General features: G+C 40.7%; 2 protein-coding genes and 1 pseudogene across 7 annotated transcripts in view; 1 reads left to right on the forward strand and 2 right to left on the reverse strand.

Annotated features, from left to right (window-relative positions):
- TRIM69 (tripartite motif containing 69) overlaps positions 1–9,232 on the reverse strand; it is a 59,429-nt gene extending 50,197 nt beyond the window's left edge. For 3 of the 6 annotated variants that reach the window (XM_019832526.3, XM_019832523.3, XM_019832522.3), the window contains exon 1: positions 1,643–1,854. In XM_019832526.3, the coding sequence (XP_019688085.3) occupies positions 1,643–1,648 (6 nt within the window). In that variant the 5' untranslated portion in view covers positions 1,649–1,854. Of the gene's footprint in view, positions 1–1,642; positions 1,855–9,042 lie in introns of those variants that run through there. The other 3 variants (XM_019832525.3, XM_019832524.3, XM_045059400.1) reach the window with 2 other exon arrangements.
- Positions 9,233–9,433: 201 nt separating this feature from the next.
- Positions 9,434–13,162, reverse strand: LOC105260615 (E3 ubiquitin-protein ligase RNF4-like). The gene is made up of 2 exons (XM_045059404.1): positions 12,898–13,162; positions 9,434–10,456 (listed from the first exon to the last, which is right to left on the reverse strand). Exon 2 carries the CDS (start codon positions 10,196–10,198, stop codon positions 9,629–9,631), a length of 570 nt encoding a protein of 189 aa, XP_044915339.1. The 5' UTR covers positions 10,199–10,456; positions 12,898–13,162; the 3' UTR covers positions 9,434–9,628.
- A 3,103-nt stretch (positions 13,163–16,265) lies between these two features.
- LOC101094854 lies at positions 16,266–19,493 on the forward strand (annotated as a pseudogene).
- Positions 19,494–20,352: the final 859 nt, after the last annotated feature.

The following is a 20,352-nucleotide window of genomic DNA, read 5'->3' on the forward strand; positions in this document are numbered from 1 at the left end:
CAGATGAATGGATAAAGAAGATGTAGTATGTATAATATATGCAGTGGGTTATTACTTAGCCATAAAACAGAATGAAATCTTGCCATTTGCAACAACATGGATGGGATCTAGAGGGTACAATGCTGAGCGAAAGAAGTCAGTCAGAGAAAGACAAATACCATATGGTTTCACTCATATGTGGAATTTAAGAAACTAAATAAATTAACAAAGAAAAAGGAGACAAACTAAAAACCAGACTCTTAACTACAGAGAATAAACTGGTGGTTACCAGAGAGGAGGTGGATTGGGGGATGGGCGGAAAAAGGGCAAAGGGGGTTGAGAGTACACTTTTTTTTAAATTTTTTTTTTAACGTTTATTTATTTTTGAGATAGAGAGAGACAGAGCATGAACAGGGGAGAGTCAGAGAGAGAGGGAGACACAGAATCTGAAACAGGCTCCAGGCTCTGAGCTGTCAACACAGAGCCCGACACAGGGCTCGAACTCACGGACCACCAGATCATAACCTGAGCCGAAGTCTGACGCTCAACCGATTGAGCCACCCAGGCGCCCCAGAGAGTACACTTATTGTGACGAGCACCGAGTAATGTACAGAATTGGCATATCACCATATTGTACACCTGAAACCAATATAACACTGTATGTTAACTATACTGGAATTAAAAATTTTTTAAATGATATTGTAGCTAATGCTAATTCCGTTTATAACTTTTCAGAATTCTAATAGGCATAAATAACTCCAGACCTCGCTGTAGTGAAAAAAAAAAAAAAGAGATTTAATTCATCAATTTTGGAAGATGCAGCTAAAGCTAAAATAAAATAACTGGAAGATAAAAAAGAAAATGTTTAATCCCTGTGAGAATCAGTTTAGTTCTAAATATAAAATACCACATGTAATAGTATAACTAGCAAACCAAGTTATACATAATAAATTTTTTCAATCTAAAATAAAGTGATTAGGGGTGCCTGAGTGGCTCAGTTGGTTAAGCGTCTGACTGTTGATTTCAGCTCGGTTCATTTCAGCTCAGGTCATGATATCATGGTTTGTGAGTTCGAGACCCACATTGTAGTACAGAGCCTGATTGGGATTCTTGCTCCCCTATCTCTCTGCCCCCCCTCAATAAATAAATAAACATAAAATAAAGTAAAACAAAATAAAATAAAAGTGATTAGTATGAGTGAAATAGGTAAAGGAAATTAACAGTACACATATCTTGATAAGCACTGAGTAACATAGAATTATTGAATCACTATATTGCACACCTGAAGCTAATATAACACTGTATGTTGACTATACCAGAATTAAAACTTAAAAGGAAAAGGATGGAACAGATCCATGCATACTGAAATAAAACAATCTTTAGACTATAAAAAAAAATGAATGAATTAAATTAAGGGATTAGTTAATAAAGAAAGTAAATTTTTGTATAGCATTTATTTTAATTTTTCTCAAAAGTTTATGTAGGTATCATTACTTGCCTACCAAGTAGAGTAAACCTGAAGAGAGTATAGCAGCTATAAGCTGCCATAAATTAAATAGTTCCCTGAATTTCCTTTCATGCTGTAAGATCCATACCCCCTTCTGTGATCTTGTTTTCCACACTATGCCTAGAAAATTAGCTGAGTTAAGGTAGGGTCACTCACCTCCATTAAGCTCTATCATTGGGCCACCAGGGAACAGAGGCAGGCACTTGAATGAAACCACAACAGGACGAGGGTAGCTGCAGACCAGGAATCAGGTGCCTGGTAGTTTGCTAAGAATGGGCTCAGAGCATGACAGAAGGAAGAAAAGTTCAGCAGCTGGGGATAGGGCAAGGCCAGAGTGAGTTCTAGCAGATTCCGTGGCAGTTTGTCAGTTGCCTTGATCATCATTAGCTTAAGAGAGAGAGAAAGCCTGATTGGAATGGCCTACCCACTCACCCCCATTTTTTGTGGGGGGAGGGGAGAGGGAAGGCAACCCAATTAGATTCAAGGTGGCAGTCTAATCTTAAGGTTCACATATTCCCATTTCTGGACTGGGATTCTCTATGAAAGAGGAAATAAATAAACATCATCATCTGCCTATAAGCATAATGCATGAGAAATAACCACATCATCTCTTCTCGTGATCCCAGTATTGAGACCCCACCTGAGTGGCTTTAATAGAGACCTATCCCACCTCTCAGAGTTCACATTCCATTGAAACAGCCCCAACTCTATTTCTGAGAAAGTGACAAATGCCTGGAAAACCCTAGGACCTAAGGAAGCAAGATGAGAAAAGCCTTATTTCAAACAGCTTTCTTGGGCAGTTTTAGTTCAAAGAGATCTGTACCTAGATTGTGCTCTTGAGTGACCAACATATAAAGAGCCATCACAGAACCAGATTTTCTCTAACTCAATAGATTTCATTGAATGTCTAGCTCCTATGGAATGCCTGCTGTCCAGTCTTAATGCCCACAACAATTCCTCTGGTGTTTGGGATTGCCCAAATATGCCAATATGTGGCTTTGCACATGTCCCTTCTGCTGAGGATCCTCTCTCCCAACCCCAATCATTATCTCTTTAGTAAACTCTTCCATAACCAACCCCCTAAGCTTTACTCTCCTCCCCCATCCCTTGTAGAATATATTTTGCTGGCTCTATACTGGAGTTTCTCAACGTAAGCCCTGTGGACATTTTGAGCTAGCTAAGTTTTTCTTATGGGAGGCTGTCCTGTGAATTTTAGGACAGTGAGCAGCATTTCTGGCCTCAGCTCTCCAAATGCTGGTAGCACCCTCTCCCCTAGTTGTGACAGTCAAAATTGTCTCCAGACATTGTCAAATGTCTGCTAGGTGTATGGGGGTGGAACTAACTCCCAGTTGAGAATCAGTGCTTTACACCTTTCTATAACTCTCTAGATCTTTGTACATACCTGTTCATAGTTATTTTGTTCGATTTCATGTCTGCCCCTTGTTTACTAAATTGTAAACAACTACGGGTAGTGCTATCTTGTTCACCATGACAGTACATGGCATTTGTGGGATAAAGCACCTTATCAACTAATCAGCTATGAAATTCTGATATTGAGCTAGGAACTGTGTTCCTAACTTTAAAAAATTAATTTTGTTACATCTTGAATATTTTTTTAACATTTTTTATTTGTTCTTGAGAGACAGAGACAGAGCACGAGCAGGGGAGGGGCAGAGAGAGAGAGAGAGAGGGAGACACAGAATCTGAAGCAGGCTCCAGGCTCTGAGCTGTCAGCACAGAGCCCTATACAGGGCTCAAATTCACAAGCTGTGAGATCATGTCCTGAGCTGATGTCAGATGCTTAACCGACTGAGCCACCCAGGTGCCTCCATCTTGAATATTTTTGGTGTTGGCTGAAATGTTTAACAGCATTTAGTAAAGATGATTGTACTAAATCCTAGAGTTTGCACATCCTTGAGCCTGTAGCTTTGGGGCAGTAATACTTACTGGCCTAGAAGACAAACGCCTTTTCTCCCACTAAGGAACCCAGAGAACTGAATAACGGCTGAAATGTTGAACTCCTCTGGGTATCAGTTCCTCCTATAAAATGTGACTTCCTAAGACTCCCCTTCTGCCTCTAAAGTTTGTGATGCCAAAACCTATATTGCATGAGGTCCCAAATCTCACAAAGGGGCACTTCAGGTTTTTATTTCACTATTTAAAAAAAAATTTTTTTTAACGTTTATTTATTTTTGAGACAGAGAGAGACAGAGCATGAACGGGGGATGGTCAGAGAGAGAGAGACACAGAATCTGAAACAGGCTCCAGGCTCTGAGCTGTCAGCACAGAGCCCGACGCAGGGCTCTAACTCACGGACTGCGAGATCATGACCTGAGCCGAAGTCGGACGCTTAACCGACCGAGCCACCCAGGCGCCCCTATTTCACTATTTTAAAAACAAAGTTGGGGTTAGGCAGCGGGCGGTGATATCTAAGAAACTACACATACCAGATTTTGCCATGTAGGGGAAAGAGTAAAACAAAAACAAAGTTATAAAGCAAAGTTACTTGTCTTTTTCCAAGCCTCAATCTTAACATGTATAAAAGAGACGGTAATACTTACCTCATAGGATTGTTGTGAGGATTAAATGAGATGACGTATGTAATGGGCTTAACAGCACCTGGCACATGGGAGGCACCCAATAAATGGTACTAGCTATTATTATTGTCATTGTACTGACACTGGTATAGTAAATTGTTTACAAATCCTCTCCCTCAAATTAACTTTCTGTCTTGAAATGTAACAAGAGATATAAGTAGATATTAATCTTCAGGGACTCCAACAAAGCTGAATACAAATCAAAAATTCAATTTTCTATCTTCTAGACTCCAAGGAAGTTACTGATAAGTCAGAGTTATATCTGCTTTTATGCTTCAGCTAGGACCTGGCAGATATTTCTATCATAGCTTTTATTACACTGCATTATTTCTTTCATTGTATTATAAATATTTTTCACATCTATTCTCCACTAGCTGTGAGCTACTTGGAGGAAAGGACTTTTAAAAAGATGAATATCTTTTTAACCACATAGGCCTACCACGCTATCAAAATTTAATAAATACCAGGTAAATGAGCAGATGAATGAATGAATTAATGAATGGCCCATGCCCAGCAATGCAGTGAACCTTCTCTCTTCTGGTTGGAGAATAGAACAGCTGTTGTCTCTGTAGGTTGGGCTTGTTCAGAGGAAAGGCAGAGAGAAGTTCAATCTCTGAAGGCACTTTCATCAACAAGGGAGCCAAGTGGTATGAGTAACTACCACCTCTATCCTGTCATACCACACTAGCAGCCCCTCTGTCTTCCCTTTAGAGTGTGGGTGCTCCTGGCAGAGCCACATCTGAGGCCATATGCCTTTTCATGCCACACCACAGGAAAAGGGAATATGCCCTGTAGGATCTTTATGCCTGCTGACTGCTAAGGGGGTAAGGGAAGGGCCCATATCAAATGTTACCCTCATTAATGTCTCCCATACAGTGAGAGTGATCATGCTAGAACTGTCAGTGAATAGTCACTGGATAGTGAAACAGAAAAAGATTTTCTCAAAGTCAGAAACCTACCTGCATAATACCATGAAATTGAACTATGGAATTGGAGATAGAAGAAAACCGTGTGTTTTACTTCTAATACTATGTATTAAAAATGTCCAAAACTATTTTTTAAATATTTTTAAATATATTTTCTTAGTGTTTATTTATTTTTGAGAGAGAGAGAGCAAGAGAGAGAGAGAGAGCACGCTCAGGGTAAGGGCAGAGAGAGAGGTAGACAAAGGATCTGAAGCAGGCTCCGTGCGGTCAGCACAGAGCCCAGTGCGGGGCTCGAACTCACGAACTGTGAAATCATGACCTGAGCTGAAGTCAGATGCTCAACCAACTGAGCCACCCAGGTGCCCCTAAAACTATTTATAAATAAGGCTGGCAGAATAGCCTGCTGTCCCTAACCGTGAATTACCCAGTAGGGCCCAACTTTGTCTGTTAGCCTCAGATCTCAACACAGCCAGGGAATACTGGATAGGGCACTAGGATAGCAGGGCCCGCAGACAAAGGCCTGTACCTCCCTGAGACTTTTGTCAGTTCTAAGTACCCATGAGGCTGTCAGGAAAGCCCAAGGAGGCCAGTAGGTGAGAAACCTTAGGAGTTTGTGTGCATTTGTTCAAGTGTTGGCTGCTGTTGCTCCCTGGCTCTTGCTACAGGGAGACTACTATTTTAGAGATAGACACTGAGCTAATGATGTCATTGAAACCTATTTTACTTTATTAATACTCCCTGGGATAGTCATCCCAGTACACAGATTTTAATAGCATATCAGTGGGATCTAGTTGATGTAACTAAGGAAAGAACCTAAAAGTTTATCCTTTGTAACAATTTTAGGTTCTTGGAGAGTAACTTGTTTCTCTTGCCAGGTGTATTTAATATTTACAATAGGGATGAATTCAGTGTGGACTAGAGAATTGGAAAACACCGGACCTTGCTGAAACTTGAGTCTGACTTCTCTCCTCTGTCTCTCTTAACCCCTTTCTTGAATAGTTCAATTTCAATCTGTGGTTGATGAAATCCAGCTGTATTACAGCTCAAGAAATGTGGTTTTCATTCTCTGCTATAACTTCAGTGAACATCGGGAAATGATAGATGTACATTGCCAGATTATCTCACTGTGGGGCTAACTTGGTCTAAAGCTAGATCAAGCTTCAAGTGAGTAAATTTGAATGTCCATCTCTCCTAATTCCATTTCCACTCTGGCCAAATGAGCTTCTACTTTTCCAAAAAGGTACCTGAAAGCTAAATCCAAACTTCCACAGCTACTCCCCTGGAGTCCTATCATTGCCACCTTTGAACAAACACCATCTCCTAGGAGTTGCCACAGCTCAAAAGGTTTGCATAGCTCTGCTGGCTGTTCTAAAATGGAACTGCTAGACATCCGAAGGCAAGAGAGTACAGTGGACTACCAAATTCCTCAGACCGAGATTACTTCATCCTTTTCTTATACACTTCATGAAATTCAGTTCTATTTTGAGAGGAAAGTCAACAGCAGGATCTTCCCTTCCTAATTCCACTACCGTATTTTTCCCTCAACTTTTCAAACAGCATCTTTGGCCTTCACTGAAGATTGTGCTGAATCCTTAAGAATCTTTCTCTGGAGGCTTTTTTCCAGGCCTTTTAAGGGCTCCTTAGCACCTGTAAAATAAACTCTAAACTCCATAACACAGCAAACAATGCTCTATGCATAATGTGGCCTTAATTCTTCTTTTCTTTATTTCTCACTTCTTTCCACAGCTATGTACAATAGTCAGCCAAATTATTCAAGTTAGTATGCCCTGTGGCACCTCCATTCAGCTTCTGCTCTTACATCCTATTGGGTCCCTGCTCTTGCCTAGGTTTATGCATTGACTGCCTGTGATGTGTGAAGTGCCTAGTACTATGCCTGGAACACAGCTATTACTTAATGAATGGCAGGTGTCATTATCAATGACACTTTCTTCCTTCTATTTTTTGCATTCAATTAATGCTTATTAATAGTTGCTGTACCCTTAACTGTCCACACAAAAGGCTTTTCTTCTTTTTTGTTTTGTTTTGAACTAACATTTTATTTTATTTTATTCAAGTTCTTATTTAAATTCCAGTTAGTTAACATACAGTGTAATATAATTTCAGGCAGAGAGTTTAGTGATTCATCACTTACATGCAACACCCAGTGTGCATCCCTACAAGTGCCCTCCTTAACCCAGCACCCATCTAGCTCATCCCCAACCTACTTCCATCCACTAACCCTGTTCGTTCTTTATCATTAACAGTCTGTTTCCTGGTTTGCCTCTCTATTTTTGAATAAATATGTTCATCTGTTTTGTTCCTTAAATTCCACATGAGTAAAATCATATGGTATTTGTCTTTCTCTGACTGACTTATTTCTTGCTTCAATTCTTAAAAGAGGTAATATTAGTCATGCTCCCACTAAAACAAATATTTGATCCCTGCCTATTGCTTATACTCCAAATCCCTGTCATATTTTCCTTGATGATGAGGTGAACTAGACAATGAAGTGATAAAAGTCAGTGTTCCCAAGCATGTATTTGGTGACAGTAATCAGAACAGTGGTTGTTGGTGGGGGGGTGGGGGAGTGGGGGTTGAAGGGGATGGGGGGGTGGGGGGGGATTGACTAGAAGGAGATATAAGGGAACTTCCTGGAATGACAGAATTGTTCTGTATTTTGATTGGGGTGTTGGTCATTATGAATGTATATATTTGCCCAAACTCATCTAATTATGCACTTAAGATCAATGCATTTTGTTGTCTATAAAATTTATCTTGATTTTTTTTTTTGAAAAATTCAGAATCTCCTCTATTTTTTCCTAAGAAAGCAGAGCCAAAAACTCAAATGTCTACATGAGCTTGGCAGGTAACGAAAATGTGTAGTGGGTTAGGCAGGATACGATAGGGAGGGTTGAGGGCTGCTGACAAGCTGGAGAGACTCTGCTCTTTACCCTGATCACATGGACAAGATGCATAAAAGCAGAATCTGCATTTAATAGGCACCTCAGATGTTTCAGTCATTAGCCAGTTTTCTGATACACTGTGTGCTAGGTCACAGAGCAATTAATAGTTTCCAAAGTGGGGTACATAAAATGATCTATTGAAATGTAGGAAGATAATATGTAGAACTTTTTTCAATTTTTTTTCATTTTCCTGTTGTTTTTCTTCCTCTTTTCACGTTAGAACATACAAAGGAACACACAGAAGAGAGTATACCACATTTATCTTGCATATCCTGTGCCACGTCAAGCAACTGAAGCCTGGGGTATGGAACATTTCAGAGAATGCATTGTGTAGACAGACATGACACAGGGATGGGCACTGTTCCATCAGCACGACCGAGCCTCCATGGAGGAGAGCAGCATTGCTACAGCCATAGTAAGTAAGGAACAAACTTTACTGCCCATTTCATTCTGAGGAAAAAGGAGGGAGCACTGTAGAAATCTCATTCTCTCCAGTTCTAAAGTGCAGTCTGAACTGTGAGTGCTATATGATCCTCTGCAAAAGAAAAAGGAACTAGTCTGTGTTTGGCTGGGAGGTAGAGGGTGGGCAGTGGCCCTGGAGCAGCTGGGATGGTGGTTCAGTGATGTGTTTGTTAACAGAGAAGCGTGCCAACTTGTTGATTAGCTGACCAGTGTGGTGGACACAGCCACACCTGTAAAGCCAGAGTGACGGTGTCTCCTCTGTGTTCTGGCAGGTCAGAAAGCACAGAGCCACAACTCTAGATTCCCATGTGCCTAGGCAACTCCTCCAACTGGCCTCAAAGGCCAGCAGGAGTCTCAGAGGACATGGTGCCTGCCCATGTACCCACCTCTGCCCTGCTGAGTGGAGAAGTGGTCAGAAAGGACTGACTTCCTTCCACTCCAATGGAATCAGGAAATCCAGAGAAACCCAGAGACAGCACCCTACCTGGTCCATTAATTAAAATAAAGTTTCCATTGCTCTAAATAAGACCTAGTATATGGTTGCTTAAATAAGAATAAAGTTTATTTGTCTCTCAAGTACAAGTCCAAATTTGTATGGTGGCTCTGACCTGCAAAGTTGTCAGTCTCCCAGTCTCTTTCCATCTACTTGCTCCACCATCTCTAGGATGTTGCCCTTGTTTACATGATCCAGAATGCCCATATGTGGTCAATTAAAAAGTGATTACTATGAGAAAAAAAAAGAAAAATTGTTTTGAGGACAACCACTAGTCTTCTGGCATATGATGACAACCAAAGTCCAGCCTTAAAGCATGAAACGAAAGGAATCAAAAAGTAGTCTCATACATAGTGTGTGAGAAATTAAAAAAGTTTTTTATATACTCCAGAAAATAATTTTTTACATTTTTATTTATTTATTTTGAGAAAGGCAGAGAGAGAGAGAGAATTCCAAGCAGGCTGTGCACTGTCAGCACAGAGCCCAATGCAGGGCTTGAACTCACCAACTGTGAGATCATGACCTGAACCAAAACCAAGAGCCAGACGCTAACTGACTGAGCCACCCAGGCACCCCAGGAAACAATTTTTAAAGCAGCCTTTTTGAGTCCAGTGTATAGGATGGCAACAACCTGCAGTTTCTGCATGAGGACATGGAAAAATCCACCCAAGTTTTGTCTGTCCTGAATGATACGGTATACCTCATATATAAATACGGTGGTACTGATGATAGCTGATTTTTTTCAAACAAACTGGGCAATTTTTACTATATTTAAGGGAAGTGCAGAGGCAGCAACTACAGAAGATGTGGCCACATTCTGTAGAGTAAACATGTCGCCTACTCAGTTCAATCTCCGAGTACCCGTCCATACAAATTCGACACCGGATATAACCAGGTAGTGTGCAACTTAAAGCTTCTTCTTCCAGGGCATTATGGGAGGTCCTGTTGGTCACATACACATCTCTGTTTCTCCTCAGCCCCTCCTTATCACTGCTCACCACACAGTTGCCAGTTTGCCTTTGGAGTGACCTTTTGTTTCCCCTTGGCCTCCTCCTTTCTTCAGTAATCACAACAGAGTCGTGGCAAGTTAGGTCAATCACTGCAGGTTCTAGGGATTCACAGGTGAGGTCAACTATTTCATCACTTTCCCTGAGATCTATCAGTTCTGTTTCTAAGACCATCTCAGGAGTAGGGCCTCCTTCCCCAGCTGTACGGAATTCTCGGGTTTGTCTGGAATTCACCATGCTACTGCAGCACATTCTTGTATTCATTGTGCTTGTTGGATCCAGTCTTCAGGGAAATAAGTGATCTGTCCCAAAGTTTACAGTGAATGGTAAAGTCCCCAGCTGTTGGTCAGTCACTCTCCGACTTACATAAGAATTTAGAGCCCAGATTTTCTGGTGTATTTGAACTCTGATTCTGGTTCCAGTCCTGTCTCCACCTCCACAAGTGCTGTGTTCCCACGTGGGTGGGTGGGTTTGTGAGGCTTCTGGGAGCCACTTTTAAGACAACTCAATCTTAATTTTTAACTAAAAAAAAAAAGAGAGAGAAATTAAGTTTTGGTAATATCTAAATAAGATTGATAGTGTAAAATGGATAGATATCTAAAGAAAAAAATGTGTTTTCAAAATACTTTAGTAGTTATGCATTTAAACAAGGTTTCAACTTTGTATCTTTCCTTATTCCATGTCCTAATGGGAAGCAGGAGAAGCCCAAGGGGCACTTACATGAAGAGAAGCACAGAAGTGCTGCATACCAAGAAAGGGTCACTATTTCATCCAAGATGCAGTGTCAAAATCGCAAGGAAACACTTAGTTTTTACAAAGCAAAAATGGAGACCAATAAGTTCTTTGCACATTTAGGTCTTTCTTTCTTTCTTTCTTTCTTTCTTTCTTTCTTTCTTTCTTTCTTTCTTTCTTTCTTTCTTTCTTTCTTTTATGTTCACTTATTTTTGAGAGAGACAGAATGTGAGCAGGGGAGGGGCAGAAAAAGAGGGAGACACAGAATCCGAAGCAGGCTCCAGGCCCTGAGCTGTCAGCACAGAGACTGACATGGGGCTTGAATCCACGAACTGTAAGATCATGACCTGAGCTGAAGTCAGACGCTCAACCGACTGAGCCACCCAGGCGCCCCCTTTCTTTCTTTTTTTTAATGTTCATTTATTTTGAGAGTGAGAGAGAAAGAGCATGGAGGAGGGGCAGAGAGAGAGGGAGAGAGGGAAACCCAAGCAGGCTCTGCCCCGTCAGCACAGAGCCTGATGTGGGGTTCCATCTCATGAACTCTGAGATCATGACCTGAGCCCAAACGAAGAGTTGGATGCTTAACTGACTGAGCCACCCAGGTACCCTGCACATGTGGGTTTCTAGCAGCAAATAAGAAATGAACCAGTTAGTCCATGCAGAGGTTCATCATGCCCAGTGTTCCCTTTCTAACAGAGACAGCGAGAGGAGTTTTCTTGAAGCATTTCATCCCAGATTCTGTTTTAGGGAAGAAGGGATAGAGTTCAAGCATTTGCATAGGGAGACTTGGTTTGAGTCTAGGCTCTGTGACACTGGGCACACAACGTAGACAGTTAAAGTTCTCAAAACCTCAGCATGTAAATCCTTTCTAAAAATTATTTTGTAATTTAAAAGTAATGCATCCTCAGTCATCATTAGGAAAATGCAAATTAAAGCCATGAGATACCATTTCACACTCACGAGGATGACTAAGATTTAAAAATAAATAATAAAAAGTGTTGGTGAGGATGTAGAAAAATTGGGATTCTCATATAGTGCCGGTGGGAATGTAAAATGGTGCAGCAGCTTTAGAAAACAGTCTGGCAGTTCCTCAAAAGATTAAAAATAGAGTTGCCATATGGCTCAGCAACTCCACTCCTAGGTATATACTCAAGAGAATTGAAAACTTATGTCCAAATAAAAAATTTATACATGAATGTTGATAATATTATTCATAATAGCCCCAAAGTGGAAACAAGCCAAATGCCCATTAACTGATGAATGGATAAACAAAATGTGGTATATCCATACAATGGAGTATTTATTATTAAGCAATAAAAAAGAGTAAGGTACAGATACTTGCTATAATCTGGATAATCTTTGAAAACATATTAAGCAGTAGAAGCCAATCGCAAAAGACCACAAACTGTATGATTCCATTTATATGAAATGTCAAGAACAGGCAAATCTAAAAAGACAGAAAGATGAGTGGATCGTTAGGCCTGGGGTGTTGAGGAGAAATAGGAAGTGGCTGCTAATGGGTGCAGGGTTTCTTTTGAGCATAATATTCTAAAATTGAGGTGATGTTTGCACAACTCTGTGAATATACTAAAACCCACCGAATTGTATACTTTAAATTGATGAATTGTACGGTTTGTGAATAATTTCTCAGTAAAGATTTTACCAAAACAAACACCTAAGCTGCCATAGGAATGTTACACAAAACAATGTGATACAATCTGGATTTAGACACAAGCCCTAGAACCTGGTGGGAAAGTGTGGAACCCGAAAGGAAAATGGAAAGAGGGCACCCTGAGGAAGGCACAGTGCTCAGGTCTCCACCGGAAGCGCCGACCTGCTTACCCAGGCAATTGTTCTCTTAGACCCCACAGACACCTGCTTTCCGCCAGATCACCACCCTCAAGTGTTTGCCTTTCACAACGGGCCTGCCCACCACCACTGACCCCCACCCACGTATCCCATTAATGATTTAGCTATTTTGTCCTGTCCAGCCCAGTCCTGCTGAGGCAGCTCTCCTGGGAGAATAGAACAGGAAGAGTGAGTTCCAGCCGCCCGCCACTTTCCAGCCTCTGGGCTGCTTCCCTGGGGCGTCTGGACTGAGTCTGGGCGAGCCGAACCCGGGTGCCTGGCTACACTGGGCTGGGAAGAAGCACCCAGAGGCCGCAGGGCCAGGGAGAGCCAGTGGATAAGGAGAAGCAGAGGGAGGGGACGTCACGGGACGGGGTGCTCACCGTGAACTTGCACCGGCAGGTGGTGGCATTCGGCGAACACACCCAAGGTCACAAGCAAGGGGTCTCCGCGCGAGTTATCCACAGGACGGCGGAAAGCACTGGGGTTTTCCCTCCTTTTAAGCTGCTGTTTTAGTTTCTCAACTGCCCAATCAAAACCCGAGCCCATGGTAGCTTGTCACCAGTCTCTAGGTGGAAAGCTGGTGTTCCAGGTTAGAAAAGGGGACTTTCCTGTCCTTATCATCTTTCTCCAGGCTCCTGTTTACTGATAAAAAGGAGGCACCGGATTGTTGTTTCCCTTTTATCTCCTCTTATTGTTAGATCACCAACTTCCCACCCTCTAGAAAAGTGGTTCTCAGTAGAGGCAGTAGCCTCTCTAAAAGTTTTGGAAATTTACAAGGCTGTTTTTAGTGGTCGCTACAGGTATATAGGGGCCGAGGGCAAGGGGCCCCGGCACCACCACCCCCCCTCCCACACGCACACATTGTCTCTATCTATCTCTCAATATATGAAAAATTTGCTTTATAATCTGGGCTTTACAAGCACATGTAAAAATGTGTTTTATTTTTCAATTATTTCTTGGTATATATTGACTATTTACTATGCCAGAACAGTTACTGAACCAAAGTGGGCCCAGTTCTTGCTGAGTTACAGGCAGCAACTACACCAAATGGAGTTGCCCCACAAGGTAAACTTTATTTGTACAAACAAGGAGGTCATGGGGAATCATTTCCAAAGCTGTGTCTCCCTGATCCAGGGAAAGCAGGCTCCTTTAATTTAAGTGTGGGATAAATATCCAGAAGGGGATTTTTAACATTGTAATGAGGCTGAGGTAACAGCTAGGCCCTTTCTGAATCATCTGGGTAGGCATCCTCCTCAAATGTTTCTTTTTCAGTACCAGCAGTTTGTTAGTTTGTTTCTAAAAGGTAAGATTGACAGCTAGACAGAAGCTTCTAGGAGTTTAGTTCCTATAAGGTAAAATTGACAACTGAACAGAAGTTTCTACTAGAGATTTTCTTAGTTCAGGGGATTAGGCCAAGACTATATACACTGAATTTTCCAGGAATGCGAACTACCAGACAACTAGAAGGAAGATGTGTTTCAGGTTTTTTGTTTTGTTTTGTTCTTATACTTGGAATTTTACCTAGATATTCTAACCATTTTAGAGGATCACACCACAGCCAAAAATACCATCGTTGCATCCACACGACTCCTGAAACAGAATGCTATGGGCACCAGTGACAGTCACAACAAAGTTTATTACAATCAGAGGCAAGGCCGACAGATCGGGACCAACACTCTTGATAAGAGTGAGGCCCTGAAAAGCCGGGGCACAGAGTTTTTAAAGCCGATCACATCGTTTTATCATTACCTGGGAACAGAACAGAGAAACAGTTCCCAGATGAGTTAGAAACAGTTCCCAGATGAGTTAGAAACAGTTGCCAGATGAGTTAGAAACAGTTGCCAGATGAGTTAGAAACAGTTGAGGAATGAGGTGATTATTTTAGACTTTCTGCCGCTAAGTTGCAACCGGTGGGTCTCCTAGACCTTGCCTCTGATGCTCTTTGAGCTTTTGTTTCCTTCATTGGTAAAGCCTGATTTACAAGAGTATGAAGCGCAATTTACAAGAGTAAAGCAAGGCTGTTATCTCTTGACCTTCAGTGTCAGAACAAAGCTGTTATTTTTCAAGCTACTCCTTAGCCCTACACTACAATTTAACCCTTACGCCGTATCTGAATCTTACACGGTATCTGAATCTGAGCCATCAGATTCAGTTATAGTGTAACTCTCAGTCTTCTATGTCACAGTTTACAGAGACCCTAGGCCAAGTTACAAGCATCCGGCACCTCTTACAACAGCCAGTACAGCCAGGTTAGAGTATTCAATTACTAAATTGCTTAACCTTCATAATCAAATTACTAAAGGGTAACAGTAAAGAGTTATAAAAAGGAGGTGTTGGATCTGATTGGAGTTAAAACTTCTCATCTGCAGTGGAGTCCTGGGCCTGTACTCACCTCAGTCTACCAAGCCTTAGCTTTAGTACTGACTCCCCACCATAGAAATATAGCAAATAAGGTTCCAGTATATTCAAGTGACCTGCTTACTGTGCTAACACGTTAGTGGCAGAACCCTTCATTTTACAGGTAAGAAAATTGAGGCCAGGAAAAATTAAGAGATTTGAAAGAGGGTGAACTGTGACAGAGGCAGGGCTAGAAGCTCCTGAGAATTCAGTTTGTAAATTCTCCAAGCAAGATCATTCCCAGAAATCCTGAGAATGCCAGAAGACAGCAAGTTTCCCTTTGTGGGGCACTGTCCAGAAGGAATGAAGACGTTTACCTAAAACCCTTCGTGGAAAGGAGTAGAGGCATACTTTCTTTTTTTCACCAGCTCAGAGCCAAAAAGTTTTCCCTTTTATCTCTTTGCTATGGTTTTAGGTAATTTTACTTGCTCTTGTAAGCTATGAAAGTAACCACTGCAAGTAAAAGCCATCGCCTGAAGCTTTACATTTAGAGTTCTTACCACCATTTCCTGAGAACAACCCTTGAACAGTGTCTGGTATGGGGTAAATACTCCATATTTATTGAATGAATGATCGATCAAATAAGTGAATAAACTTTATGATATAAGAATAATTATCTCATTTTATGGATTTGGTGACAAAGAGTCAAGCTTGGGGGGGGGGGGCACCTGGGTGACTCACTCGGTTAAGATTCCAAGCCTTGATTTCAGCTCAGGTCATGATCTTATGGTTCCTGAGATCAAATTCCACATTTGACTGACTCCAGGCAGACAGCCAGAGCCTGCTTGGGAATCTCTCTCTCTCCTTCTCTCTTTGTCACTCCCTGCTCACATGTGTGCTCACTTTCTCTCTCCCTCTCTCTCAAAAAAAAAAAAAAAAAAAAAAAAAAAGCAACGTTAAAAAAAGAGTCAAGCCAGTAATAATGATTTCTCCAATTTCTTTTGTGGAATTAGGATTCAAACTCAGGTCTGATTTCAATGGCATTCACACTTTTTTTTTTTTTTTTTTTTTGAGAGAGAGAGCATGAGCCAGGGAGGAGAGAGGGAGGGAGAGAGAGAGAGAGAGAGAGAGAGAGAGAGAGAGAGAGAGAGAGAGAAAATCTTAAGCAGACTCCTTGCTCACCCTGGAGCCTGATAAAAAGGCTGATCCCAAGACCCCGGGATCATGACCTGAGCTGAAATCAAGAATTGGACGCTCAACCAACTGAGCCACCTAGTCACCCCGAAACTTTGAACTTTGCAAAAAATATTTATTTTCGGGAGAGCACAAGGTGGGGAGGGGCAGAGCGATGGGGGCAGAGGATCTGAAGTGGGCTCTGCTGTGACAGGCTGACAGCAGTGAGCCCAAAGGGGGCTCAAATGTCATGAACCATGAGATCATGACCTGAGCCAAAGTTGGACACTCAACCAACTGAGCCACCCAGGTGCCCCAAAGCTTTGAACTTTTAATGAAAGTTTGGGACTGCATGCCTTATGGGCCCTGTAGAGAAACCTAACAGGAAACACGCAGTAGCAGACTGATGCCTCACCCAGACTCAATGAGTCCATACCCAGCTTTTTCATATTTTTCTGCTAACAGCTAGCACCTGCACGTTATCCCAGCCCTGCAGATTACCCTCAGGCACTGGAGTGAGCTGGAAGTACCGGGGAGTTTAATGTTTCATCCAACTACACACTCTATAGCTTATAGCCAGAGACAGGCTCCTGTGAGGTACCAAAGCCCAGCTCCTTTGCTTCAAGACAGAACTAACTTTGAGGGGTATTCTTTTGTTCTAGAGCTCCCATGGGACCAGGCTGAGTGTGGGATTTCTGAAATCACCCCTTCACTTGGCTTCTTCCCGTTCCCTATTCTTCATCCTCCCTTCCCCCCTACCCCCCTCCTTTTTTGCTTATTGGTTTCTCCTGGAAGCCCTTTCTTTATAAGTCATAGCATCCAAATGCTGGATTCGGGGCATACTTCTGCAAGAACTCAACCCAACAAGCTCACTGACTCTGCAGATGATGAAAATTGCATGCACACTTTCAGACAGTAAGGATACCTAGAAAACCCTTTCAGATAGCACTATAGCATTGTGTAGCAGCAAGAGTCCTCTGTTTTTTTCTATGTGAAAACAATAAAAAGAGGAAGTGGCCCATGGGGGTGGGGAAATCTCACATTACTGCCTTCAGTTAGGCCTGTGCTATAAAGATAGAAATATCTCCTTCCTTTCATAGACTTTTAAATCATCTGTGTTTTAGAGGACCAAAGAGAACAAATAATTCTGAATCCAACTAATGAGAGAAGATGTATGAAATTTAGTGCATAGTAAGTGCTTGATACATGATTGAACATTTTTTTTAATTCTATTTACCAGGGTTGTTCTTTTTTTTTTTTCTATCAGTCCTTCTTATAGCTTTCCAAAGCGTCAAGATTGTTTTTAATGCATGAAACTTCCAATCAAAATATTCACAGATACTTTATTTCTCTTAAAATATCTAGGATCCAAATTGGTTACCCTTTGATTTTTTTCTAAAAGCCTAGAGTCCAAGGAGACAATTTTGTGCCAAGCTTGACAAAGGGTGGGGAATCCCAGGATGGTGAGCCAGCTCAGAGGTGTTTACAGCGCTGTCACGGTTCTTCCCCTAAACTGCATTGTCGCTGTGTCCCAGAACAAGGGCATCTGCAAGAACGGGGGCGTGCTGTAGCCCCCGCTCAGGAATGAATTCAAGTACACTATTTCCCAAGAATGACCACATCTTCCTCATAGAACGTAAGCAAACTTTAGTGATTATGGGTAGGAAGACATGGTTCTCTATTCCCAAGAAGAATCAGCCTTTAAAGGAAAAGAATTAATTTAGTTCTCAGTTGAGACCTTAAAGAACCTCCCCAAGAAGCTCATTTTTCTTGCCAAAAGTCTGGTCAATGCCTTAAAAGTTATTGAGCAATTGGAATTAGCAAATAAAGTGAACATGGTTTGGATAGTGGGAGGCAGTTCTGTTTATAAGGAAACCACGAAGAAACCAGGCCACCTTAGACTATTTGTGACAAGGATTATGCAGAAATTTGAAAGTGACACACTTTTTCCAGACTTTGATTTGGAGAAATATAAACTTCCCCCAGTATACCCAGGTATTCTTTCTGATGTCCAGGAGGAGAAAGGCATTGAGTACAAATTTGAAGTATATGCAAAGAATGATTAATGTGGAAGTGTTTTCTAATTTATTTCAAGTTGTTCCCCCTCCCCTCCAAACAATTATTTGTTTTCATATTAGAAAAAAAAGACTTTTGTTGACTTTAGGTCAATGGATAATTATTTCTAAGCAATGAATTTTTATTAATTAATCTTAATTAGACTATAGTTAAGATCAGTCTTAACTAGACCATATCAGATACGATTTGTGAAGCATTTCTTGCTATAACTGTAGGATGCCCATCAAGGTCCAGCACCCTGCCTAAGGTAGCATATCTACCAAGAGCCAAACTGAGAAAGTCCCCTGACCACATGAGTTTAAAGCAGGACCTAAAGAGAGGACTGGAGAGATTTGTCCAAAGGTCAGAAATGAATTATAAACAGAAGAGCAAGAACTCAGATATTAAAAGACAATTAGATCAAAATAGGGACTATGAATTCTCGATGCATATCACAATTCTGAAAAAAGTTCTGTTCACTCAGAAAAGGAACCAGCAAGTTGAGAACTCCAGTATATTCTATAGGGATAGTAAAGAGGCCAGTAGGACACTACCTTTTTGAAGGTTAAAAGAGAAGGTCTGAGACCTCTAAAATCTCTGTTTCTGATCTTCAGCGAGATTCCATGGGATATTATGATGCTAGAAGACTAGGCTGTTCTTTACCAAAAAGTAAACCTAATAACAAGCATTTGGCTAAAATTAGAAAAAAGGTAATGAATTGAAAGTGGATAATGCTAGAAACCAAAATTATGAAGTTGGAAACTAAACTTCAATGAATTAGAAAATGAAAATTAAAAAACAAAAACAAAAAACAAAAAACCTAGAAGCCAAGAGTCCAAGGAGAGATAACGCAAATTTTTGCCCCTAAAACCTTAATGGCTATATCACAGACAAAATATTTATTATATTAAGGAAAGACCTTGAATTTTTCCTCAAGAGCTTAGAGTATAAGAAATAAAGTAAAAAGCAACAGCCCAAAGATATTGGGAGAGTGACAGAAGACAAAAACTAGCAAAGACAACATTTACCAGTTCCTATATTGTTTCCATTTATGCCATGTTTTCATTAGGGATAGTGGGGAAAAAATGAGATATAACATATAAATAAAAATGAGATATAACATATAAATTTCTTAAAATAAACATCATAATAATAACAATGACCATTTCCTAATGTTTTATTTCTTTTAACGTTGTCAAAATATAATTTGAAAAACCTGAACATTAAATTAAATAATATTTTTCCCAAGCGATGTTCTTGGGAAGATGTACACCCAGTGCAATGCTGCTTCTCTTTGTCTATTTGTTTGTTTTTAAATTCCAGTGTAATTAACACACAATGTTATATTAGTTTCAGGTGTACAGTATAGTGATTTGACAATTCTATACAATACTCAGTGCTCATCACAAGACATGTAGTCTTAATTCCCTTCACCTATTTTACCCACCTCCCCACCCACCAGTTTGTTCTCTCTAGTTAAGAGTCTTTTTTGTTTGTCTTATTTTTCTTTGTTCATTTGTTTTGTTTCTTAAATTCTACATGAGTGAAATCATATGGTATTCGTCTTTCTCTGACTTCTTTTACTTAGCTTTATACCCTTTAGATCCATCTATGTTGTTGCAAATGGCAAGATTTCATTCTATTTTATGGCTAAGTAATATTCTATTATATATATACCACATCTTCTTTATCCATTCATATTATGAATATGTTGTTTGCTTCCATAATTTGGCTATTGTAAACCAACATAGGGACACATGTATCCCTCCAAATTAGTGTTCTTATATTCTTTCGGAAAATACCCAGTACTGGAATTACTGGATTATACAATAATTCTGTTTTTAACTTTTTGAAGAACTTCCATACCGTTTTCCATAGTGGCTGCACCAGCTTGTATTCCCACCAACAGTACACAAATGTCCCTTTTTCTCCACATCCTGGCCAACAACGTTTGTTCTTGCATTTTTGATGTTAGCCATTCTGATAGGTGTGAAGTGATATCTCATTGTGGTTTTGATTTGCGTTTCCCTGATGACGAGTGATGTTGAGCATCTTTTCATGTCTTTTGGCCATTGTATATCTTCTTTGAAGAAATGTTTGTTCATGTCTCCTGCCCATTTTTAATTGGATTATTTGTTTTTTTGTGTGTGATGGGTTGTATAAATTCTTGGATATTAACTCTTTATCGGATATGTCATTTGCAAATATCTTCTCCCATTCAGTAGGCTATCTTTTAGTTTTGTTGGTTGTTTCCACTGCTGTGCAGAAGC

The sequence above is a fragment of the Felis catus genome, chromosome B3 (genome assembly GCF_018350175.1).
Source record: "Felis catus isolate Fca126 chromosome B3, F.catus_Fca126_mat1.0, whole genome shotgun sequence".
Taxonomy (NCBI): Eukaryota; Metazoa; Chordata; class Mammalia; order Carnivora; family Felidae; genus Felis; species Felis catus.